At 53.1% G+C, this 24,378-nt stretch overlaps 7 protein-coding genes across 7 annotated transcripts; 4 read left to right on the top strand and 3 right to left on the bottom strand.

The window, feature by feature from the left end:
- Window positions 1–661: 661 nt before the first annotated feature.
- On the bottom strand, window positions 662–4,207 carry CCMA1212_003395 (Vesicle transport v-SNARE protein vti1; the record flags this gene model as incomplete). Its single annotated transcript, XM_073700745.1, has 5 exons — window positions 3,975–4,207; window positions 3,502–3,917; window positions 2,481–2,516; window positions 2,187–2,427; window positions 662–2,011 (listed from the first exon to the last, which is right to left on the bottom strand). Exons 1-5 carry the CDS (start codon window positions 4,152–4,154, stop codon window positions 662–664), a joined length of 2,223 nt encoding a protein of 740 aa, XP_073560234.1. The 5' UTR covers window positions 4,155–4,207.
- Window positions 4,208–6,315: 2,108 nt separating this feature from the next.
- CCMA1212_003396 (uncharacterized protein) lies at window positions 6,316–8,014 on the top strand (the record flags this gene model as incomplete). The annotated part of the gene is made up of 3 exons (XM_073700746.1): window positions 6,316–6,541; window positions 6,601–7,021; window positions 7,081–8,014. 3 exons carry the CDS (start codon window positions 6,316–6,318, stop codon window positions 8,012–8,014), a joined length of 1,581 nt encoding a protein of 526 aa, XP_073560237.1.
- Window positions 8,015–8,644: 630 nt separating this feature from the next.
- On the top strand, window positions 8,645–9,690 carry CCMA1212_003397 (Cytochrome c oxidase assembly protein COX11; the record flags this gene model as incomplete). Its single annotated transcript, XM_073700747.1, has 4 exons — window positions 8,645–8,919; window positions 8,983–9,052; window positions 9,123–9,570; window positions 9,638–9,690. 4 exons carry the CDS (start codon window positions 8,645–8,647, stop codon window positions 9,688–9,690), a joined length of 846 nt encoding a protein of 281 aa, XP_073560236.1.
- A 619-nt stretch (window positions 9,691–10,309) lies between these two features.
- Window positions 10,310–10,869, top strand: CCMA1212_003398 (60S ribosomal protein L26-1; the record flags this gene model as incomplete). Its single annotated transcript, XM_073700748.1, has 3 exons — window positions 10,310–10,328; window positions 10,402–10,514; window positions 10,591–10,869. 3 exons carry the CDS (start codon window positions 10,310–10,312, stop codon window positions 10,867–10,869), a joined length of 411 nt encoding a protein of 136 aa, XP_073560243.1.
- A 1,387-nt stretch (window positions 10,870–12,256) lies between these two features.
- On the bottom strand, window positions 12,257–15,001 carry CCMA1212_003399 (uncharacterized protein; the record flags this gene model as incomplete). The annotated part of the gene is made up of 3 exons (XM_073700749.1): window positions 12,257–12,554; window positions 12,608–14,831; window positions 14,890–15,001. 3 exons carry the CDS (start codon window positions 14,999–15,001, stop codon window positions 12,257–12,259), a joined length of 2,634 nt encoding a protein of 877 aa, XP_073560242.1.
- A 4,940-nt stretch (window positions 15,002–19,941) lies between these two features.
- On the top strand, window positions 19,942–20,710 carry CCMA1212_003400 (uncharacterized protein; the record flags this gene model as incomplete). Its single annotated transcript, XM_073700750.1, has 3 exons — window positions 19,942–20,202; window positions 20,269–20,337; window positions 20,417–20,710. 3 exons carry the CDS (start codon window positions 19,942–19,944, stop codon window positions 20,708–20,710), a joined length of 624 nt encoding a protein of 207 aa, XP_073560415.1.
- Window positions 20,711–21,046: 336 nt separating this feature from the next.
- On the bottom strand, window positions 21,047–22,876 carry CCMA1212_003401 (uncharacterized protein; the record flags this gene model as incomplete). Its single annotated transcript, XM_073700751.1, has 1 exon — window positions 21,047–22,876. One exon carries the CDS (start codon window positions 22,874–22,876, stop codon window positions 21,047–21,049), a length of 1,830 nt encoding a protein of 609 aa, XP_073560747.1.
- Between the last annotated feature and the right edge of the window lie 1,502 nt (window positions 22,877–24,378).

Below are 24,378 nucleotides of genomic sequence, written 5' to 3' on the forward strand. Positions count from 1 at the left end.
TCAATCCTGTACATCTACATTTGGACTCTTTTCACGTGGCATGTTGCACAGTTGCTCAGAAATTTCGATAGACAGGCTCAAAAGATCGCTTCCTGGTTTCTCAACCAGTCCTGGGATTCATTAGGATTGTACAGGTTCGCTATATAAATTGCATGCTCGTCCTCGGCTTCATTGTCCAGTGCAAGAATTCAGCCTGTTCCTAAGCGCCCCCCCTACTCCTAGTGGAAATTCTTTTGTTCTTTCATTCATCATGCCTCTTCAAGATTCATGGAAGGCCCGGTTGCCTGTGCCCCCTGTAAAACGCAAACCAAACTCCCGCATCGTCGCCGAGTTCCGCGACCAGTGAAATCCGTAGCTCCTATCCTGAGCTGAAAGCAAAAACGACATGACTAGTATAGAGTATTCCAGCTGCCGCAAGGCAGCCAAGACGATGCAAACATTGGAAGGTTTTGGTACATTGGTGCAAGAAAATTAAGAGGGAATATTGGGGGAAGATGAGTCCATAGAGCGATGAGTCCATAGTCGCGCTATGAGCTCACTCTGAGGTTTGATTGATGTCGCGGTACAGATGTCGTCGTCTGGGATGCAGAGCGGCAAACTGCTCGCGATGTTGCGGCGTAGAGTCGAACGGGAATGGCGGTTACCTGAGACCGAATGGTTCCTACTGGCCAGCAGCCGCGGGCTGGAACTGAGGCCGGGGACCTCCTCGTCCACCGCGGCTAAAGCCGCGACCTCCTCGAGTTCCGCGTCCACGACCACGTCCGCGGTAGTTTCGATAGCCACCGTCGACGCTTCCTTGGCCAAACGTCTCAATGTTTCTCCGTTGCTCCTCACCACGCCACTCGCGTCCGCCAGGCTTTTGACCGTTGTTTTCGGCCCTGTCCTTGGATTCGCTGGAGATGTTATCAAAGAACGATCGTGACTTGTTGTATGCCACCGGAGCGGCGCCATCTTGGGGCTCTGAGCCTTCCTCTGCAGGCGCGGCGGCAGGCTCGTTCGCCGGAGAGCCTGCGCCGGCTTCTTTGACAACTTCTTCCTTGTTGAACTTTGCGTTCGACTGAGCAAAGTCAAAGTCCGCATCGGGAACTTCAACCTTGGCTGGACGGCCGCCGCGTCCACGGCCACGAGTGGCAGTGCCGCCTCTACTGGCGTTGACGCGCATCTCGTTGACCTTGTTGGTCAAATTATCCATAGCATTACCGCTGGTGTTGCTCAATTGTGCCATGGCCAGCGCCACAGCTGCTCTGGCTGCACTCGTAGCATCCTGTACGCTGCTCGGTCCCGCGGCTGCAGGCTGGGGAGCAGCTTGGGCCGCCTTCTCCATCGCAAAAGGAGGCTGGAAAGGCTTAGACGTAGGTCCAGCGAGGGGGATAACGGGCTGGACACGGTTGCCCCTGGGACCAGTAGGGATAGCCTTGGGCAAATCGTTTGTTTTCGCAGCGCCGTTCGCTGGACCCGCTGTGGCGGCTGCCTTGACCTCCTCGGCCGATGGCTTAGACTCGACTGGAGGTGTTGGCGCGCTAGAAGGCTGTCTTGCTGCTTGAGCGTGCGATTTTGGCTCCGTTGGGGGAGCTCCCCTGGGCTTGTCTGCACCGGGTCCAATGGGAGGGGGCTTTGAGCCTTGGGCTGATGAGGGCTGTTCAGGCGCAGCCCGCTGGCCTTGAGTAGCGTCGGAACTCGAGGGGCCACCAGGACCCGGAGGGAACGGTGCGTTGCCCCACGGACCGGGACCGCCAGGTCCGGGAGGAAAGCCCTGGCCGGGAGGGAACCAGCCTGGTGGTGGAGGGTACATGTTGCCAAAGCCCGGTCCAGCCATAGGGCCGGGACCACCCCGTCCCCAGGATCCTGGAGGCGGAGGGCCACCATAGAAGTTGTTGGGGGGATAGGGGTGTTGTTGAAATCCTGGGGCTCCGGGAGGAGCTCCCGGAGGCGCTCCCGGGGGGGGATTCTGGACTGCTGCTTGTGCTCCAGGGCGAGCTCGAGCCTTTGCAACAAATTTGTTAGTACAAATCTTTCAAGAGATAAATCTTCAAACATAGTGAAAAGGTTCTTCTCCAGATCAGAAGGAAGGCAACGGAAATCTCTACAGGGTTTGCGCATTCAGACGTGACAATAGATTTACATCCGCAATATTTCATCATGGAAGGGTGAAGGATTCGTGACAATGAAGAAAGGGCATGACTTACGCCGACAATGGCAGGGTCGTCAGGCATGACAGGGGGCTTGTTCTCCTTGATGGCGGGGTGCTCCTCGATCCGCAAGTCCTTGACATCGCTGCCGCGGAAGACAATGTACTCGTAGACTTGATCTGATGGAGCTATCTCCTCCTCAGGCTTGCCCCTGCGACCCTCTGTGCCGAATGAGCGGACATTCTCGAGAGACACTGTCGACTCGTCTGAGTTGATTTCGTGCAAAGTGCCCACGTAGCTTCACTAGAGGTCAGCGACCGTCTTGGTGAACCAGGGAGCATGGGTTCTCACCGAATATCGCTCTTGGAGATGAGGGAAATGCGGGATCTGTAGTGTCGCGTGTTAGTCAAAGAATACAGGCCACTGAGCTAGAGCAAACTCGCATACCCAAGGAATTCAGACATGGCGGGGGCCGTGAGGCCACGTCAACGACGTAGCAAGCGGCGAGTAGTGATTCTGAAGTAGAAGAGTAAAAGTGCGTCTATGCACCAAAAGTAAAGAAATTACAAAGAAAGTAGCGAATAGAAGGAGTATGAGGGAGATGAGCTTTGGGGGATGGAGAGGGTGGAGGATGCGGAGGGAGGCGATGGGCGTGGTTTGTGCGAGAAAGAAAGTTTTGTGAGGCTAATAATAAAGGCTGGACGAAAAGCCTGAGAGCTCTGAGAGGAACCCTCTCACGTAAGCGGCCGCGTGAACCTCGGCACCATCCTGGACGAAGCTCGGGGAGTAGGAAGAGGGCGGCTTACCCCACAATTTGGCCATTCACTCCAAGGTTCGTACCTGATCTGCTGATGTCGCTCCATTTCGAGGCTGGGAGGCCGACAGGCTAAAGCTATTACAGCATGACGACAACTTGCGGCTGCTCTTGGGAAATCACTCAAGATGCTCAGAAGACTTCTATTGGACCTGTATAGGATAACGGAAAGAAAACAAAGCCAGAATTGAATGAACAAATGTATCTCGACAGTGCATGCTTCAAAAGGGGCCCTCAACAACAAAAACGATTGCCTTTCTCTAGCCGAACTGACAGCATTACGGCCCTGTTGTCTCTGCTAGTGTGATATATGTGCGTCTGTATGGTGCAGAAAGAGCTAGAATCAAGCACACGAAAAGTCCAGTGTTCCAACTCCGAGTCGCCCACAAAACTCCAAATAAAAAATAACCCAACGCTCATCGAAACTTGCTGAAAATCACAGTAATGATCAAGAGCACCAAGATGGTGATGATGGAAATCGTAATCACTCGGTTCGTAGCCATGCTGTTCACCATCAATATCCTGTGCCTTGAGATTGCCGGTTATAGATTACATTACCTCCGAGCCATCCCCCGTAACGTCTTGACGCTGCGGTCGACATAACCCTCGCTGTCCAAAAGAGTATCGTGCGTATGGCGAATAACCTCGCCCTGCCTATGCAAATCGGCCAACGTCTCCGCTCCGATAGCCTCGGTCTCGTGGGCAAGTCTCTGGCTGGAAAGCAGTCTCTGTGTGCTTCGGTCGAGCCTTTCAGTCCCTGAAAGCAGCTGCTGTCGTTGTTCCAAGTTGATGTCCGTTGATCCGGATGGCTCGTCAGTATAACGTGAGCCAAACAGGGCAGCTCGATTAGAGGATAGGCCTGTCAGCTTCCGGCGGCTCGTATCGATATCGGACTCGTAGTTACGGAAGCGCTGGTTGACTTTCGCTCGCGCAGACGTCGGGATATTCTGCTTTTCGAGGCGCATTTGACCAAGCTGTGTTTCCGACCAACCGTTAGCCTTGACTCTACCAGTATGCAAGGGCAACCGTACCAGTTCATCTGCCTCCTCTAAGGCGCGCTCGGCCTGGCTGACGGCAGCCTTGCGTGGCTCGCCAGTCAGCTCTGGAATCTGATCCAACTTTTGCGCAAGGTCGGCCTGCACGAGCTTGAGCTCTGCTTCGTATGAGCTGAAGAGCTCGGAGCCAGCATCCGTATCGAGAGGGTTCGCCATCTTGCTGGTCAGATTCAGGAGTGAGCGGGGGAAATGACGGGCGCGGCGATAATCTGCTGTCGAAAACGGTGTCGCTGCCGATGCTCAAAAGGGGATTCGGGTGATGGTTTCGATGATTCGCGATAAGGCTCGATGCGTTTCTCTGGCGATGTTGAAAATGGTCGCCTGAGTAGGAGCGCCGTCATCGTACGTATGCGAAGACGACGCTGGACAGGGTGGTTGGGCAATGAGAGGGGGTACCGTTCGGCTGCGGGCACGTACTAGGTTGGTAGGTATCTCAACCGCATATGGCCCGCGACAGGGTACCTTGCCATTGCCCATCTACAAGTATCTGAACTTGAATGCGCCTCAGTGCAACACGTGCAGAGGATAAAGAGAGCGGCTAAAGTCTGGCAAGTGGCCAGCAAGCTCTTAGGTAAGCAGAAGATGGTCCGTGCTTTTTGGCCGATATTATCTCAGAGCTGCGGGTGAAGAAGTTTGAACTTTTTTTTCTTCTTTTCTTCCATAAAGTTGATTCACCCCAGCTACGAAGAATATCAAGGCTAAGCGTCCGGACTTTGTCAATGGCGCACAGTTGAGATGCTGGGCAGATTGATGCAGGTTTTCCTACACGGCGCTTCTAAGAATTGGTGACTCGTTTCCCACGTTTGCCGATCCCGTTGAGTGCTCGACACACCACCAAGGTCCTGATAATGGTCTCTTGAGTCTTCGTCAGCAGTGCTTCGTATTACGAGGTGCCTTAGTAGCAGTATGTCTCTGGCCCGAGGCGCTTCCAGAAGAGCAGGCAGCATGCAGGCCCTGGAGGCGGTGACCGATGCATGGCGACGATGAAACCGCCGGGCATCCGCTCACGACTTTGCATCGACCTCGAAGCATGTGATAATGGAGGCGAGAGGGAGAAAATATTCTATGCTCCACTGAGGAATCTCCACGTCGAGGCGTGCGACTGCATCAAACCACGGTTCTAAGCCGAGTTGGTGTTGGGCGAAATGCGTGCGTTATCGCATCCTGGCCAGCACTTACGAGTATTACATGGAATACATGCCTTTCATGCAGCATCGGTTTGCCGTCGAGGCCAACCATTCGTCGTGCTAAGACTGCTCTGTCATGGTGTTCATTTTCAGCTGCCGGCCGCCTGCCAATGATGCCTCTCGGCTGGTAAGGATGTGCCGCATCCGTTGGCTACCAATCATGCAAGTATGGATACATAGGCAGTGTCCCCTGATGTCTGTGTACATGCATGATAATGCATGAACTCTGCCATCTGTCGGCAAGACAAGAATCGAAGCTTTCCCGTCTACTGTATCCGTACCTACGATATCAACTTGAACCTCTCGACGCACTGACATGCACCTGATACTGATGAAAGCGTGCATCCTCCAGCCACTGTGGCGCTAGCTCAGCCGCTTGCAGACCTCGAAAAGTGCTCAGTCGCTGTCTAAACATGGCCGAGACAGGCAGCGGCCCCTGGCAGCCATGAAAGGAGTACATAAGGCAAGCCTCTCCTGGCTGGGAAAATCCCCGAGCTGTTCCTGTGGTGATCCGATCCCTTGCTGTCGGCGCGCATCGCCGAAGACGCACACCCTATTCCGTGCTCCGTACCTGGCCTATACCTGGCCTTGCCTGCCTTGCCCGACTCCGTCTTCGTACATGACGCGTACATGTGAGATGCTCCATACGTGCGTCTGATGTACATGTACTGCATGCACTCGTCGAGATCGCTGCATGCGCTTTGAGGTGACGACCGGTACCAGCTGCACTGCCTTTGCTTGTAGAGTGCCCTGAGCACCCTGAGCACCCTGAGTGCCTACCTGTACCTTGCCCGCCTGTGTACCGTCCAAAGATGCCCCTGCGAGCAGAACCGCGGCATGTGTGAGTTGTTTGATTCTCCTGCGTCTCTCAATACCTTATCTCTCGCGAGCCGCCGAATCAGGGCGGCGACACTTATGCACAACTTCCATGGGTGGCGCCGGCAGCGTTGACCCCCCCTTGTCCCGGCCATTTGCTCGATGTCGGTCTTTTTGACATGTGCAAGTCGCCTCTCCGTGCTCTCGGTCTTCTCGTTGTCTTTTCTTCAAGCTGCTGAGGCCTTGCCCAACTCCCAACTCCCGTCTCGTGTCCCTCACCATCTCCTGGCCCGACGAAAGCAATCACCGCTCCCATGAGCTTCTCTGTTGACAGATTTCCCAGGAAGAAGGTGGCCATCGTCGGCAGTGGCTGCTCGGGCATTGCGGCGCTCTGGGCCCTCAACAGGACGTATCACGATGTCTACCTTTACGAGGCTGCAGACCGCTTGGGCGGCCACACCAACACCGTGCAATGGAAGGCTGGCAAGTACACGACGGCCGTGGACACCGGCTTCATTGTGCTGAACTCGGCGACATATCGTGAGTTGATTTGGGTAATGCCCTGCGTATGGTTGCGAGTGACTCACATCGGCATCTAGCGAACTTCTTGAATTTTCTCGGCAGGATTGGGGTCCCGACTGAACCTACGGAGTTGACGTTGAGCGTCTCACGAGACCAGGGGCTATTCGAATGGGCCAGCACTAGCCTGAGGACAATGTTCAGCCAGAAAAGAAACATATTTTCCCCCAGGATGTGGAGGACGCTGTTTGACATTATTCGCTTCAGCCAGTTCGCGCTGGATCTGCTGATAGATGATGACGATTATGAGCCTCGATATGGCGGGGAGCACATGATGAACCACATCAACAAGACGCTGACCATTGGACAATACTTGGAGCGCGAGGGATACTCGGACGGCTTTCGAGACGACTATTTGATGCCGCTGACGGCTGCGATCTGGAGCACCAGCCCCGACAAGTGCGCCTTGGAGTTTCCTGCCACCACGCTGGTCCGATTTCTGTAAGTCAAGGATGCTTACATTCACCCCCTCGGGTCATCGTGACTGACAGTTGAATTAGATGGAATCACCATCTTCTATCGCCTCTCGCCCCACAGCCGCAGTGGTTGACGCTCAAGAATGGTGCTCGCTCCTATATCGACACCGTCATGAAGGGCTTTCCTCCCAATCACCTGTTTCTCAAGACTCCAGTCAGAAACGTCTCCAACGATAACATCGGCAGAGTTCTGCTGCATCTTGAAAACGGCAAGACGGAGGCTTACGACCACGTCATCCTCGCAACTCACGGTGACCAGGCGCTGTCCATCCTCGGTGCCTCTGCCACCGAACAGGAGCGTTCGATACTTTCCTGCTTCCAGACATCGCAGAACGAGGCAGTATTGCACTCGGATCTGTCGCTGATGCCGAGAAGGAAGAGAACATGGTCAGGCTGGAACTTTCTGACAATGTCTTCTCCTTCGACGCAAAAGGCCAACATGGATAAAGTCTGTATCACTTACAACATGAACATCCTACAACGCATTCCCAGAAATCCCTTTGGCGATGTTCTGGTCACGCTGAATCCAATCCACCGCCCTACCCCATCCAAGATCCAGGGGAGGTATTTCTATACCCATCCTCTCCATAATGCATCGACTGTGCGTGCTCAGAGAATGCTGCGGTATATACAGAACAGGAGAGGAATCAGCTATGCCGGGGCATGGACCGGCTATGGATTTCACGAAGACGGCTTCACCAGCGGACTGCAAGTGGCTCAGGATCACCTGGGTGCTAAGCTCCCCTTTGAGTTCCGAGACTCGACCTATAGCAGAGGCAGGGTTCCAAGGCTGGGCTTGCTGGATCACTTGCTGCGACTCTTGATCCTGGCATTTCAGGTGTTTATCATCCAGATGCTGGAGAGACTGGCGCAACTGGCGCAGTCTGGGAGACAGAGAGTGATGCAGCCGTTCCGAGGAGGCTTCAAGAAAAAGCAACCGCGCAAGAAACTGGCCTAAAAATGTTCACATCCGCCCATAATGCTTGCTTTTGGCTTGTTTTCATCTTGCTATTCTTTTCATTATCATTAGGGATTATTACCATAGCGCATGGAGCAACCCGAGTTTGCACGACGACATGAATCAGGGGATGCTGCGATTGCGAGATTGTTTATGGCACTTTTTAAGGACAACAGCATTATAAGAAGCATCAAGGCCGAGGCCCGAATATAGGGCATATGGGGGGAGAAAAAAGCAAGAGAATGATTGTTCTGTCGAACCTCCAGAGACAATGATTTCCGTAGTGGTAGATGGCTGAGCATCCCACCTCACCTTGCTCCTCTTGACGCCAAGCTGCAACAAACAAATTATTTCAATTTATATCCTCGTAATCTTAATATGTCCTTTGGTGCCATCCTCTAAAATACATCATATATCCAGAGAACCAATGCAGTACGTTAAAAGTGCCATGCTTCGTCAGAGCCGAGTTTTGACTTCCGCGCCGAACCGCTGCCCCACCATTCGCGATGTCATGCCACTGAGGATCGGCTGGATGACAGAAGCTGGCGCTAGCTCCAAATCGAGGCAAACCATCTCACAAGCTTTATTCAAACCGCTTCTCTTTCAATTCATATCGCGACAACAGCGAACATGAACAACGCACTGCGCCTCGTGCGCAACGGCCCTTCACGGACGGCGGCATCTCCATCATCGCAATGGGCCTGTTTCTTCTGCCAGAATGCACGACCTCGGACGGCCAGCAGCCGGCCCAACTTCGCTGAGTTGCGGCGCAAATTCTCGAGCTCGCGGCCTCGGCGAGAGCAGCAGCAGACGCAGACGACGCATCAAGCGAACCAGAATGCGACCTATGCGCCTTCCATGGACAGGGTGCGGGAGCAGTATAGTCAGAGGAACAAGACAATAGCGTATGGGGCGCTTCTTCCGGACGGCAATTCGCGGACATGAGGCTCACGGCTTTCTTGATGCAGCTACTACACCCTCAGCGTGATCATGGGCACGCTCGCCCTGGCGTACGGCTCAGTGCCTTTGTACAAGATGGTTCGCTAAGATCCCGCAAATTCCAGGAGAAGCCATTGGTCCAGGGAACTGATTCAGGGTTCTTCTACAGATCTGCCAAACCACCGGCTGGGGTGGCCAGCCCATCAGAGCCCACGGCCAGTCCGGCGAAAACCAAGACATCTCGAGCCGCCTCGTCCCCGTCACGTCCGCGAACCGAATCAAGGTCACCTTCAACGCCGCCGTGTCCGACATCCTCCCCTGGAAGTTCGTCCCCCAGCAGCGGGAGGTCCGGGTGCTCCCCGGCGAGACCGCCCTGGCCTTTTACAAGGCGACCAACATGGGCGACCAGGACATCATTGGCGTGGCAACGTACAGCGTGACGCCTGCCCAGTGCGCCCCCTATTTCAGCAAGATCCAGTGCTTCTGCTTTGAGGAGCAGAGGTTGAATGCTGGCGAGACGGTGGACATGCCGGTTTTCTTTTACTTGGATCCTGATTTGTTGAACGACTTTAACATGAAGGGCATCGAAACTGTGACGCTCAACTATACTTTTTTTAGTAAGTTTCTCTTTCATGTCCATCGCTGCGACACCTGTTGGTTCTTCCAATGGCTAACTGAAAGTAGAAGCGAGATACGACAACAATGGCAGGTTCATGCCTCCTGCTACTCAGCCATGATCCGTTCAGGAGTTGTATGCGGAGTAGCTTGCACGATGCATCCAAGCGTGGATGTTGCGGTCTGTGTACGATATATCATATCATAGACGAACGACCAGGGTCTTTGGACGATCTTTTGTACGTCACAACCCATTAAAGTCTCGAGAGGTAGAAAAGGAGACGAGGATACGGAGTACATAGACGGGGATAACGCTTCCAAAGGACATATCTCATTCGGCAAAGCTGAGATAGGGGCGCAAAATGAAATTCACCTCTTTATCACACCGTCCGGATTTTCCTGCATCTCCTGAGCGCCCCTCCGCTAATGCCTGTCTCTCCGTGACCATCTTGATCCACACTCATGGAAAGCAGCCGCGATTACCTAATCACAGATTTGATCTGCTTCTCAAGAACTTATGTAAGCGCTTCAGCTCAGACTCGCCAAAAGCGGGAAGCAGAAAGATAGGGCACGATAAATCACGTGCCTCCACTCCACTCACCAAAAAAGTGCGCCCACAACCAAAAAGTTTCAACGACAATTGGACTTGATTTGGATCTTCTCTTTGTCTTCTCTTTCCTCTCATCACCCAACGCCCGACACGACACCAGGATTCCTCGTCGCCTCCCTCAAGCCGTCAAGATGGTCAAGCTGAACAAGAGTAAGTTTGATCACATATCTCTCGCTCATGAGCGTCAATTGAGCATGTTGTGCTAATCATCCTGAAATTACAGACATTTCCTCCTCCCGGAGCAAGAGCCGTGCCGCTCACTTCAAGGCCGGCTCTGGCCAGCGCCGTGTCATCATGAGCGCTCCCCTTAGCAAGGAGCTGCGCGAGAAGTACAACGTTCGTCTTCCCACCCTGCCCAAACCTCTCCCGCCTCTCGTGGCCGCAAAAAGCTGACACGCATCCGCACAAACAGGTCCGCAGCATCCCCATCCGCAAGGACGACGAGGTCACCATCGTCCGTGGCTCCAACAAGGGCCGCGAGGGCAAGGTCACTTCCGTCTACCGCCTCAAGTACGTGATCCACGTCGAGCGCGTCACCCGCGACAAGGCCAGCGGCCAGAGCGTCCCCCTGGGCATCCACCCCTCCAACGTCGTCATCACCAAGCTCAAGCTCGACAAGGACCGTGAGAGCATCCTGGCCCGCTCCAAGGTCGGCCGTGAGCTCCGCGTTCCCAACAAGGTCTCTGCTTAAGCGGATAAACCTAGAGCATAAAAAATTGGATGAGACGAGGAGATGAATCTTTTTTTTCTTCACACGAAACACACTCAACACACTAGGGTTTTTTATCCCATGTGATGCATTCCACGGCACAATGATATGGGGCAAGGAAATGGCCATTCTTAGGTATACTCCGGCGTTTTTTTTAGCGATACCCCGAGGCCAGGCCCCCTTTTTTTCCTGCAAGGTCGCGCGGCATTTCTTCTCAAGCAGGGTAGATCGAACCAAATCGAGAATTTTACAATTCTCAATGGCCGTTTCACCAACTTTGTCGTTGTGTGAAATGCTCCATGGGAGGTGTTTCCCGAAGACCTTTTGGCTCATGTCCCACAACTTTTGCCGTCTCAGTGAGACCTTCATGTTCATACTCGATTTGTTTTGTCGAGGGGCTGCCGTTTCACAAGAAAAAACCAGCCTTTGTAAAGCTCGCCTCACTTTCACTGTTATATCAAGCAGAGGAGGCCAGGTAGGTCCTTTCTGATCTCATTCGTAGTTTTCGTGATGATTCCCCCCCGCTAGATAATCTCCGCGTCAACCAACAATACTCATGGTTTTCGAGGTATACGACTGGCGGAGAGCAAACCCGACTGAGCTTCATACCACGAAGCTCTGCCGCTCGCCCGAAGATTTTCATCTTGCCTTTGCTGTAACGAAGCTGGAAATTTGATGGTGAGGAACATGATACTGTCCACCAGACATGGCCTTTTGCGCTTTTGTCCTTGGGTCTGTAGATTCGTATCGTAGGGACAGCATCAGTGTCTACCTGACCCAAGGGAGTTCCCAGCTCTGGACTGTCCTTTATCTTCCAATACTCCCCATCTTTAGAGCAGATATCGCGAGTAAAACAGCAAAGGCGATGTCAGTATGTGTAAGCACAGAGCTCTCTGCCAGCCTCAGACATGTTATCATACAGAAGGCGGTCGACCTTTTTGGCCGAAATACACAATCATATTATTGCTCACAAGGCACTCTGACAATGCTTCACAATCTCTTCGTCAAAAGGGGTCTTACAATTTTTTTGGATTTTGTCTTTTCATTAATCTAACAAATCTCAACGTACATCTATATAATACAATCGAACTCTAACAATAAGTGACGCGCCTTGAGTCTGTTAGAAAGCAATGATTGGCCGCCCTTTGACACCAGGCAAATGGCGAGGTTGACATGATGCTGTTCTCGGATAATTCGTCAAGCGAACAAAGTAGAGACAGAGCTGAAAGAAAAATAAAGCCGAAATCAAGTAACCGGCCGTGATAGCTATTCATACAATCCATAAGTGTGCCTGCAATAAGAGATGATTCGGTTGAACCTTTCATCGGGCTGCTCTTTTTGCAGAAATACAGCCTTTGATGCTCCTGAGCTAGAGGACGTGGGGCCGCCTCTTCGAACCTTGAGCGCCTGGAGGTCGGTTTTCAATCTGTCTCTCTGCCACGGGGCCGACCGAGCCACTGTCGTTGGGTGTGCCTGACTTGGGTGCCTGCTCTCGAGGAGAAGAGTTGATATTGGTTGCAGTGGGTGCGAGAGACGCAGTCGCGTGGCCACCGTAATGAGGCAGAACTCCCTGAGCTGTTGTAGACGAGATCGTTCCAGGAACCGCGTTGCTGCTGGATGTGCCACGCTTCATCATGTCGTGCCAGATTCCGCTGCGAGGTCTCTGTCTATGAATATCCATGTTAGTACGAACCAACTGCGGTGGACATAATCAACCTACCGAGTCTGGCGCAAAGAGTTGCGACCTTTGAACACAATACTCTTGTCGTCGTTTTCGTCCGGGCTGTCGCTCTCAGATGGAGCATTGGCACTGGTAGCTGCAGCGACGTTGTTGCCGATGCCGTTCTTTCCAGGATCTTGAGAAGGGACGTGAACGGGCAATGCGTCAACGCCCTTGCTGGACGTGCCAGATTGCTGAGACAGATCCGACTCGACCGAGATTCCCACGCCGCCTCGCCTGCAGTAATGCTGACGTCGAGAGGATTGAAAGGGGTCAACGTCAGCGCTGGCATTCTTGCCACCGTTCTCAATTCCGGGGGCCTTGGCGGCCATGAAGTCGTGCTCATCATTGTGCTTCAGCTCATTCTTGGGACCTGTGGCCGGAGTAGGTGGATAAAAGTCTTTGCCATCAAATTTGGGCAACCCCTTTAAGACTTCGTCAGGAGCGTTACCCCAGTATAAGTGTCGAGCGCGGCGTTCAGGTTCGGTGAGTGTCCGGGGATAAACGTAATCATCACCCCGAGCCTTCTCAGCGCTCAAGCCGGCGGGAAGTTGTCCGACAAGATAAGGTTTGTTTGAGGCGTTTTGTTCGCGGACAGACGTTACAGAGAAAGCCAAGCCGTCGCGGGCAGCCTGACCGCCCACAGCACGAGGTTGGAATGGGGGTGCGAGTGCCGCGGTGACAGGCAAGGTAGATGATCTCCTGTTGGCACCAGTAGTCTCAGAGATGCTCAGCGTCTGGACAGTCGAGGTAAGCTGAACTGCTTTGTTCTCGTGACTGGAGTTCAAGATGCTATGCTGAGGATTCGATTTCTGCTTGTCAGCTCGCACATTGAAGGACTCTTCTGGCAGACTGGAGGCACTTTCGACGCTGTTCTCTTGCTTTGCGCTGCTGGGAGGTGGAGACTTTGATCGTTCTTCATCTGCAGATACCGACTCACTCGTGCCTTCCTTGGCTTGATCTTTCGGGAGGATTCTTTGCTCATTGGCCTCTTGTTCAGCCTCAACCTTCTCAAAGTGCTCAATCGAATTGCGCAAGGACTGTGCATGCAGCTCCATGGTTCGTTCATCAATCTGATGCTTGTTGTACTGAAGCTGATCTTCCGCCCACCTGAGGGAAGCACGAAGAACCGAGAGCTGTTTCTTGGTTATTTGGCTGGCTCGGATAGAGGAATGATGCTGTCCAGCGACCGGGGCAAGTCCTGGCACCATAGGGAATGCCATAGGAGGTGGCATGGCCATTGCTTGATGCTGTGGCATTTGCGGCGCCTGCCCGTTGCTCTGAGCCACAGGAGCCATGACATGGTTGGGAATGAGTCTGTGCCCGGCGGCCATAGGCGACATCATCGGGGGACCCAAGAATCCAGGATGGGGTCCCATGGCAAAATGATGAAGTGCACCAGGCGGAACCATCCACTGTCCATTGTGGATGACAGGCCGAGCAGCATCACCATTCTCAGCAGCGGAAGCTCGAGTGGGAGTGGCATTCTCTGAAGCAGCTGCCTCACTTTGCTTGTCATTCGTTGCTGGGCTTGGGTTTGGAGGCTGCATTGCCACCAGGCCTGGGACATGGCCCATCATAGCAGGAGAAGGAGCCATTCCCATGGGTGCTCCCACGTTGAAGCCCATCGGCCACATGAATGGATATGGTCCAGCTCCTGCTGGCACGCCCGCCATAGCAGGCATCGGGGGCATCGCAGGCATTCCGGGCATTCCGGGCATTCCATGCATGGCAGGAACCATTCCGGGTGCAAAGCCTGGAATCATGGCGTGATGCGGAAAGAAGCCGATGGGTTGCGGCAGGGCAAACTGGCCTTGCTGGAGAACCTCCCGGTTCGGTGGGCGGTTGGCGGTGTTTTCGGCTGCTTCTCCCGCGGGTTTGTCCTTTGGCCACCTGGTGGTGGGCGATGGGGAGCCGCGTGTGTTGGGCACGATGCGGCCTCCAGCAGTCACTCGGACATGAGTAGGCGACACGACTGCTCGATAAAATCGTTGGAAGCCTTCGTCCTTCTGGGCAGCAAGGCCAGTGGGAGCGGACATGGGCTGGGCGCCAACAGGTTCCGGGTCGTTGCGGCCACGATATCTCCACTCGGCCTCGGTACCGTCCAGCTGCCTAGCTGCTTCGCCGCGGCGTGGAGAGGCATTGTCCGAGTCCGCAGGCATATCGGCAGGCTCCTCCATGATGCGTGCAAGAGAGCTTCCCAGGGGCATTCGTAGAACTTCGCCTAGAGTAGCCGGTTAGTAAACAGAAATAGCAGGCTTTGTCGAGCTTGAGGAGCTTACCTAGTTCTTGATCTTGGCAGAGCTTTTCTTGGAGCTGATCGTACAGCTGTTTCTTCACAGAAGTGTTTTTGAGCTGGAGGAGTTCGTGGGGCTTGTATGTTCTCAGTGCCATCTCGAACTCGAAGAGGGCAGCGATAGTTGAAGCGGCTGTTTCTCCTTGAACAAATAGAAGAAACAAGGTCAAAGAGCAGTGTGAGACACTGACCAAAAGCAGTCGTGCGTGTATGAGGATGAGGCAAGCGTGATTGCAACTGGAATCTGGTTTCGTCAGAGCTTTGGCGAGATCAAAGAAAGAGGAATGATGTGAGCCGACTGCCTGCAGGATATCGACTTTGAAAGGGAAACTCTCATCGGCAGCAGAAGCTTGGATATGGGATGGCAGAGTGTGATGCTGCGTCTCCCATGTGTCACCAACCATCACAGCGACGAGCTCAGCAGGAATGAAGAACTGCTTGAACGCTGAAAGTGGTTTGTGGAGCAGGTCAAACATGTTCTAGGAGAAGCGGCCGCAGTCGGCATGGAAATGTTGCGTGGGTACCATGTGAGGATAGAGGAAAGGGGAGGTTGAAACGCGTCGCCAGAAGATGTCAAAAGGAACTTACCAGACAGCTACCAAGCGAGCAACAAGAGGTCTGTATGCATACAAAGCCTTTGATCAGGCTTCCAACAGGGGACTATCGAAGACAGCAGACTCGAGGGCAACAGATAGGGCGGGCGTTGAGTGAGGTAGGCTGACAATCGAGAGAGAGTAGCTTGAGGCCGTGACAAGACGTGAAGAGCCGCGAAGAAGCAGATCGAGCACGCAAAGAGCACCGATGAGCTGCCTTACTCAGGTGGGTAGCACCGTACCTTCTGCGGGAGTCGATAGTGAAAGGTTAGCGAGAGGCGAGGAGGTGCAGAGCGAAAGAAGCAATGAGGTGCAGGGGAAAGAGGCAGGCAGGTACTTGCCAGCAAGCTTCGCAGAGGAGAAGCTGCGAGGTCCAAACTTGGAAGCCGCGAACAGAGACTCAAGCGGAGGTTGGGCAGGTGCGAACCAAAACCAGCTTCTAGATCGGGGCCAAAATGCTGAACCAAAATGCCGGTGACGTCGTGCGCGTGAAGCTGCAGCGATCAGCTTCTCTGCCCAAGGGAGGCGAGGCAGGTTGGAGCTGGAGAGCTTTTGCGGCAATGCTGGCACAACGACGCGAGGTCCTTGCCGGTATCCCTCAGCAATGCTGAGCTGCGGCAGTCACAGATCCTCGAGAGGATGTGCAGCTGCAGGCAGGAGCCAGCTGGGAAAGAGTCCGTCGGCGAGGCACCAACGACGAGTGTCTGCGAACTCAGGAGGACGAGATATCTAGTCAAGTGTGATGTGTGGACTGGATGCTCCGGATCAGGGGGCTGCAAACCAGCTTTGGCTGGAGGCTGACGAGTGCGAGGGCTGTGTATGTGTGTGTTGCTTGATGGAATCTGGGGGATATGTTTGGGTTGTGGTGGCAGTGGTGAAGAAGAGTTGAGAGATGGGTGAAAGGGTGCACCGAAGTGAATCATTTAATATGGTATGAAATTTCCAACAATAAGAACAACTGATATAAAAGAATTAATAGCCTATAGTTCTGTATTGTAAAAGCTCTACTTAAATATAACCAAGAAAGCTTGCGTAGCTTTTCCAATAATCCAAGATCTTTCCCACTACATAATATTTTTATTTAATTAAAAACAGCAATTCTTCTTATTTTGTTATTTTTTATTTCTAGATATTGTTCTGGGTTTGAGCCTATAGAATCTAAATGTTTACTTAGAGTGAGCTTTTGTGATCTATTATAATTGATTCAGTACTTAAAATTTATTTAAAGTATAAATACTATCAAGGGTTAAAAACGTTCGAATCGTGAGTACCCATCGGTCAGAGAAGACCTTCAAGGTTCTGCAGCTTGGGGGCAACTCGCTTGGGGGAACTCTGACTTCAGTGGGCCAAAGAGCTTGCGGTGGAAGAAAGCTGGAGGGAAAAGGCACTGGTTGCTGTGGCACCGCGCGCTAGAAGGCTCAGGGACGTGACACCTTGCTGGCCATTCCGATAAGCAAAGCAATTCCACTTGCTGAGGAGGAGTGGCAGAAGGCTGCCAGACGCGTGACGGCTGGGCAGACCTGCAACCCCTAGCCACACGATGGCTAGTGAGCTCAGTGCTCGAAGAGAGCCCTAGAGGGATGCATTGGCATGATGTGATAGGGGGGGCTGAAATAGCCGAGTCTCTTCGCGTCTTCTCACACATGCCAGCTGGGCTCGCTCCCTCCTGAGGAGACTTGTTCCGGCCTTGATATCCCACTGCAGGACATGTTAGCGAGCGATGGCTTCCATGTGCTGCTGGCATGGATACTGAGGCATAACTGACAGCAACGTCAAAAGCATATGAATGACAGCTGAGAAAGTGTGAGAAGACCCTTTGGAAAGACAGTAGCAATAGGTGTCATGACTCTATTGTCCTTGGGTGGCTCGGATTGAGCAAGTTATGCAGCCTCATGAAGTGAGACTCACTCCCATGCTCTTCTCCTGACGGGGGCGTCTGTGAAGAGATGTTAGCGACTGAATGTTCAGTAAGAGAAATTCTTAGAGAGAAACTTTTAAGAAATGATATGTCTTTACCGATAGTATATGTCCTCCTCTTTTGCAGGGTGTAGTTACCTGGGCGGAAGCCTGAAGCCTCCAGCCTCGCCAATCCACGTAGTCGTGACAATAGGAAGCCCGGTGTTGCACAATAGAGTGACAACACAACACTCGGCAGGGCCTGGCATCTACCATGCACCCGTAGCATATCACGATCCTTATGATGGCAGAAATAGCACTGGCATAGCTAGAGCCACACGTCGCTGGGAAGACTCCCACGTAACGCACCATCACAGCTCTCGTGCATAGTCATACAGGAACCATCACTCTTGGACATGGCTGGCTATAGCTCACCATGGAAGTGCAGCTTCTCTGGAAATAATGTATGATTCTCCGTGTTAGCAGAGGACTGGCTAGAGACAAAGGGGAACTTGGGTAGGTAAGGTGAGATGTCGTCTGGGAGATCACGATCGAGGCAAACCTGGAGGAGGCCGGAAAGTAAAGGATCCGGTAATTTTGCCCGTATGCTTTGAAAATATCGAAGAACATGAACCACCACACCACTCATCACTCCAAAATCTTGGTCCCATTCGAGATCATTCTGTTTTCCCATTCCACCAGCGACATGAGCCGTGGCTACACTATGTACGATGAACCTCGCAGCTGGTATAAGCTTCTGATACGAGCTATAATGTCGGTAGCTGAGGTGCTCTTCGTCTCTAGCAAGCCCATAGTAGGTGAAATCTCGAGTCTGGCCGTGAAGCTGTATCCAAGCCGCCGTCAAAGGCATCCTGCTCGTTAGTAGACAGAGACAAGATACTCACCACCTGAAGATGTGATGATGGAAGGTTGTTATAGCGTCTTCGTCGGGAAGCAGCGTCACCACGGTGCTGATGGACGAAAGCGAAGTTTACGAAAGAAGTCATGATGATTGCGCTGTCTGCAGCATGTAGAGAGAAGGAAAGAATTGCAGATGTGGATGGGAGCTGAAATTTTCGTCAGGCAAACGGCCAAACCACTGAAAAAGTGGATATTGCGCGCATCGCGGTCCACACTCCTCGTGGTTTTTTTGGTGTTTAGGCAGCCCTCGCCTCGTCAAGGCAACGCCAGAACGTGCGACAATTGGGTTGCTTAGCGAAGCTGGCTCAAGCGAATCGCGAGAACTGGCGCCCAGACGATGCCAACATACTTTATTGAAGCTTCAACCGGGACTGCGTTGTTCATGGCGGCATCAGAGGGCTGACAATAGAAGAACAATAGCCCCATCCAGGAGAATCAACTCGGGCATTGAGAACGCCAAACATTCTGCCTCGCTCACGAAATTCTTCCAAGATTATCCATGATCACTAATGAACAATAGGTAGTAGGTAGTTGACATTTGAGGGGGGAACACCAGGTCAGCACCCTAGGTTGGCGGAGGTAACATCTCGAGAATGGCATCTCAAAGCCGCACCACATACCCTAGACATAGCACGTGTATGTCACAAGTGTTGGGGCAAAAAAAAGTCCAAGTCAACTCAACCATCATATTTGCCGAGAGGTATTTATCGAGAATCACATGTCAATGACGATGTAGAAGCTTGCGCTAATTAATACCAACCATCCAGGGATATTCAGTAGATAGGGGGTATGAAGTCGGGGATTCAACTTGCGAAGAACCAAGAAATAGAAATAGGTGTACTTTCATTGCAGACACAGTGAAATATCAGTAAAGAGCTTCAGACTTGATAGCCTCGTCTTTGCACCCACCGTGATTCCAAAGAGAATCCTAGTTCATCACTGACATCTACAAAGACCGTCGTCAGTTTCCATTTGCAGCTTCTCGGTCCAAAGGCAGTCTTCAGTGTTCACTAGCAGAGAGGCAGGCATTGATTGTCACAACGCCCTTCTGCTTTACCACTTTAGGTTACGAACTAGCATATGATAGGCTCTAGTCCATCACACAACGCAACCTCTCCACTCGAAAGGACAGATGGATCGAAGCTGACGACAATGGAGCCGCCAAACGCTACCCCACTGACTGTCACGAGCTTTCCAGCGTCCAATAAACAACCGGGGACTGGTGAAGCTATACCCGGCTTCCGCGTGGAGCCGCTGACATCAACAGGTTCCTCGGCAAGTCGGGAGAGGGAACAGGGCGACGTCTACGGCCCGCGGCTGAGCTGGATGACCGGCCTTTGGAGTTGGGAGCTAGAGAAGCTGGGGACTAGAGTGGGCGCAAAGAGAAGGTTGATAAATAGCTAGGATGGCTCGGAAATTGTTCAAGATGGAATTGACTTTGCCCATGGGCAGATAGATGGCTAGCTCACGGCTTGATCAGCACTAATCAACTCATATCCGACGTCAACAACTTGTTTACCTTCTAGCATCTCTCCATCCCCAGATTGCCATTCCCGCAAATCGGAACCATTTAACTCATCATCAAATACTCCCTCTCATCGTAGTACACATACACACGTACACTCACAATGTCGCCCCTCAAGCCATCCTGGAAACAGCCCTCCCACCCCGAAATCCAACAAGTCATCGCCAGCAACGCCGACGACTTCACGACAAAGAGCCTATCCAAAGTCTCCCTGCCACCCTTTGCCCTGTTTGCCAAACTCGAGTTTCCTCCCTGCGAAGTGGCCGACGAGGCGACGTATGCTACTGTTCAGATGGACAAGGACAAGCATCTCACTCTCAACAGCGACTTGCTCTACATCAATCACTCTTGTGAACCTTCTCTTGTTGGTCAATTCCTTGGTATAAACGTGTGGCACTTCTTGGATAAATTGTTAAGCAAGTATTATTAGCATTTCGATATGAGAAACATGAAGATCGTGGCGGGGCCAAAGGGTCTCCGGCCTGGAGATGAACTCACGGTCAGTTCACCCCCCTCTCAGCCCCAGAACGCGCACGCGAACTGATTTACTGATTCATATCCGTGGCTTTCGTGCATAGTTCTTCTATCCGTCGACGGAATGGAGCATGGCCCAGCCGTTTGATTGCTTCTGCGGCACGCCCACTTGCAAAAAGCGCATCACTGGCGCCAAGGACATGCCCTCTCACCTGCTCGAGGGTCTGTGGCTTAATGATCACATTCATCAGCTCCTGGAGGAGCAGGCGCTGCTTCGCGATACTCAGCAGCATTCTGCATCACTGTCTGAGAGCGCGGGGCATGGATTGCTTCGTCGCGGAATAACGTCTCGAGAATTGAGCGGGGAGATGAGCGGCGATACTGTGGCCGAGGCTTGAATGCTACCGACCTCAGATTCCAAAGTGCTGCTTGCGCCAAGGAAAGGAAGGTCTGGTAGCTGGTATGGATTCAACATCCAAAACTGGCCCCAAAATTGACGAAGAATAGTCGAAGAAGGATTCAACATCTGGAATGATGCGAGAAACCAATTGATCAAGAGGAAAGGGGGAGGAAAAGAGGGATTCATTGGACTCGTTCGCCAAGTGTTGGATAAAATGGAAGCTATATACACGAAAGGTGCCTGTGCGTAAACAGAGACATTCGGGAGAGAAAAAGATGTACAAGAATATTGATCGTAGAACAAAACGTCAAGGGCCATCGTCGCCGCCGTGGTGTCAGCTATGGCTACTGAGGCTGTCTTGGATCCCCGGCTTTGATACAGCTTCTTTTGCCCACTCTTCATACTCCAACAAACGCCGTGCGCTGAGCGCTCGTGTGAACCGCCAAGCCTCTGTATCAGCCATGCTCCAGGCCTCCAGCGAAGAACGCATCTTAGTGCCGTTCGTCGACAACCTGTTCAGCATGACGACGCTCTTGGCTCTGTCGAGCAGAGCTCGCTCGTGAGCGACGTCTTCGTCTGAAGCAACGGGGCCATTGAGCCTATCCGGCAGCTCATCCTCAGGCTTAGGCAAGCGATCAGCAGGGACCGGGCTTTGCGATTTCCCATCATCCATGGACTTCTCGGGCAATGTAAATCCAAAGTGCCAGTCCAGATCACTGGGCACTTCGTTCTCTGCTGGGAGCCATAGAGAATCGCTGGTAGCAACCTCGCCAGCCGCGAGCTCCTTGAAACGCATGACCCTGCGACTTGACGTGACTCCAGTGCCGAGATAGGCCTGGGTGATGGCAGTAAGCCATGGGTCTCGAGGTGATTCCAGGATCCAGGTGACATTGATAGATTCCCTGAGGCGGTCAACCAGTGCAAAGGACCACGGATGCGGGACAACGCCGAGTGTGAAGATCTGAGGTGAATTACGGAAGCGGGAGGGCGTGGAAACAGTCATGGGCGACGCTACGCACGGGGAACATTTGGGCAAGTTAGGAGGGCATGTCGACGGCATTGGCGACGCAGGACAAGCTGCCAGAGACTTGGCCAGCTTCAGAGCGCCGGCCACCATAGCTGTGGCATGCTCCGGGTGTGGTTTGAGAACGTCGATGCCCTCGGGGAAGTTGTTTTGCCAGGCCACTAGTAGGTGGTAGTTGATGAGCTTGTTCAGGTTGTGGAGGGTGTTTGCCCTGCTTGCCTTGCGGATGACATTGGCGTATTTGGTCTCGATGACCTTGGGGCTGTAGTAGGCGAGAGGCATGTTGGTGTGATTAACCGTGACGGCGTCGCTTGAAAGAGCCGCCGTGACACTTGTCGCCTCGTGTAAATCTTCTTTCTGGAGAATGGAATGAATTGCTAAACGCACATCCTTGCGCTGTCCGACGAGGAATGCGTCGTCAAGATCGGCCCATCTCGTTAGGTTGACGTATTCGCCTCGTCGTAGGAGGAGTAATAACGGATCTCGCCGGGGAATCGCTGGGAGTACAGTGAATTCCGATAATATGCCTCCATTCACCGTGTCCCAGGCGAGCCATCTCATGAGGTCGCCTTTCAGCTCGGAAGAAGCCGACATGGTCTGAAATTGCTCGTAGTTGGGATGGTTTCTGGCGTCAACAGCGCCCAGCACAACCGGACGGAATCCTTGCGCCCACCAAGCCCGGCGCCATGTCAGCAGCAGCTCGTTCTCGGCATCCAATTCGTCCTTTGTCTTCTTGGCGGACGTATCACGATAGCAGTAGATGGGCTGTCGAGCTTTCAGAGGGGGGAGCAATACCCGCTCATCATCGAGCGTGATGGAGCTGGAATAGGGAGTCGAGAGCCATCCCTCATCCGCCACCCAGGATGAGCCGTCGTACTCCTCACCCTTTTGTTGCTGAGGCGATGCCTGTGGCAACGAACTCGGACGGTTGAGCCCCGTGGGAGGCGCGTCACTAGCGTGCGCAATGCTGGTCGAAATCCCGTGGCCATATGCAGAGAGGTCCGGTGAGGCTGGAACCGCCCACGTCAGGCTGCCAATCAGGAGGACGGCCAGGAGGGACAAGAAGATCAGCAGCGCGGGAAGGCGACGAGGCGAAAGACGGGAGACGGGCCAGCCGCACAGTCGAGGTGGCTTGAGCATGTTGCAGTTAGTGGTGGCTGGTGAGGAGGGAGTACGAGGGAGTCCCATGCAGTCGACCCGAAGCGGAAGAGGTTGTGGCACAGCGTTGCTCGTTGGCAGGCATTGAATCTTGTTGAAACGGCTTTGAGATCGGACGGCATGGTATCACCATCGATTGCGGGGGGGCGTTGAATCTCTGGAGTCGCGAATCTGGGTGTTGAAGGTGGTGGCGCGTTAGTACCGCGGAATTGAAGGTTGGTCACCTTCGATAAGGTAAACACTAAGACAGCGAAATTCCCGTTCTATGCCCCCACCTCTCCCTGCACGTAACCATTCGTCTGGCTTTTTTCAACATCATGGAAACACCGTATATCGAGCTGAAAACCTCGACAGGCCCCAGACTCAATGGCTCTTCTCACTGGACGGAACCCGAGCTGTCGTCTATACAGACTTGATTCTCTCTCCTTGCGTCCAGGACAAGTCATACGCTAATGCCGGCCCCTGTACCATCTGCTGCGTGGCTGCTAGAGAGGAGGCTCGAGTTTGTGTAACGTCGTCCGTAATGCCATCGAATCAGCAGCTGCCAGACGTCCGTCAATGATAATGACCGCATTCGCAAGAGACGGCGACGATTACTTAGCAGGCAACAGCCCGGATTCCCCACTAGGCTGAGTCTCGTGTCTGTTGTGGCGAGCTCATCATTTATCCATGGAGGGCGAGACGCGGATCTACCCAAAGTACAGTACACATATATTCGTTTGCCTGATGTGACTGCTTCGTACCTACGCTTGCGAGTTTACTTGGTGTGTTGGATGGAAGTTTCTACATGTGTGTTCGACCTGCAGCTGTTGTGAACCGTCGTCCGTGGCTTCTCCCAGTTGAAGCTGCTTCAGCCTTTCATCCGCCGGATTCCTTCCCACGACCCAGATTGATTCAACGGCCAGCTCTCATGCAAGGGAACTTGCCTCGGTGCGGTCGACCAACGTACGTGTACACACATGGCTGCTCTTATACCAACTGCAGAAGAATGATATGCTTCTGAGGGGAAGAACAATAACAATACCCAGGTGGGTGTGCTGATTGACAGAACGTGTAAGTGCGTCCTACCACCTCGCGGTGCGCTCGCCTTGCCTGACCCTTCACTGATGCTCGGCTGCTTGGGCATTCGGCTGCTTCTGCCAGTCACTACCTGCTCCGTATTGTCTGTAATCGATCCCGCCCGAACTGGTCCTGTCGCCTACTTTGAGTATCAGATTGCTTTCACATTGGGCTCGGGCCGGCGGACCCTGCATGCAGCTGCTCACACTCGGTGACTGACTGGCAGACTTTGGCAAGATTGCTGCTCTCTTTTCAACGCTTTGTTCTTATTCATCCTCTTACACCAATTGCACTGTTAAATCTGAGTATAAGGGCCGCTGGAGTTCTCATCTTGGTGCCTGCCGATATCAGCCACCGGCTGACGTCGCCAATCTGAAAAACCTCCCGCAAACTTCATCTCCTCCTCCTTCTTTCTCTCCCTCTTC

The sequence above is a fragment of the Trichoderma ghanense genome, assembly GCF_004382785.1.
Source record: "Trichoderma ghanense strain CCMA-1212 chromosome Unknown scaffold_3, whole genome shotgun sequence".
NCBI lineage: Eukaryota > Fungi > Ascomycota > Sordariomycetes > Hypocreales > Hypocreaceae > Trichoderma > Trichoderma ghanense.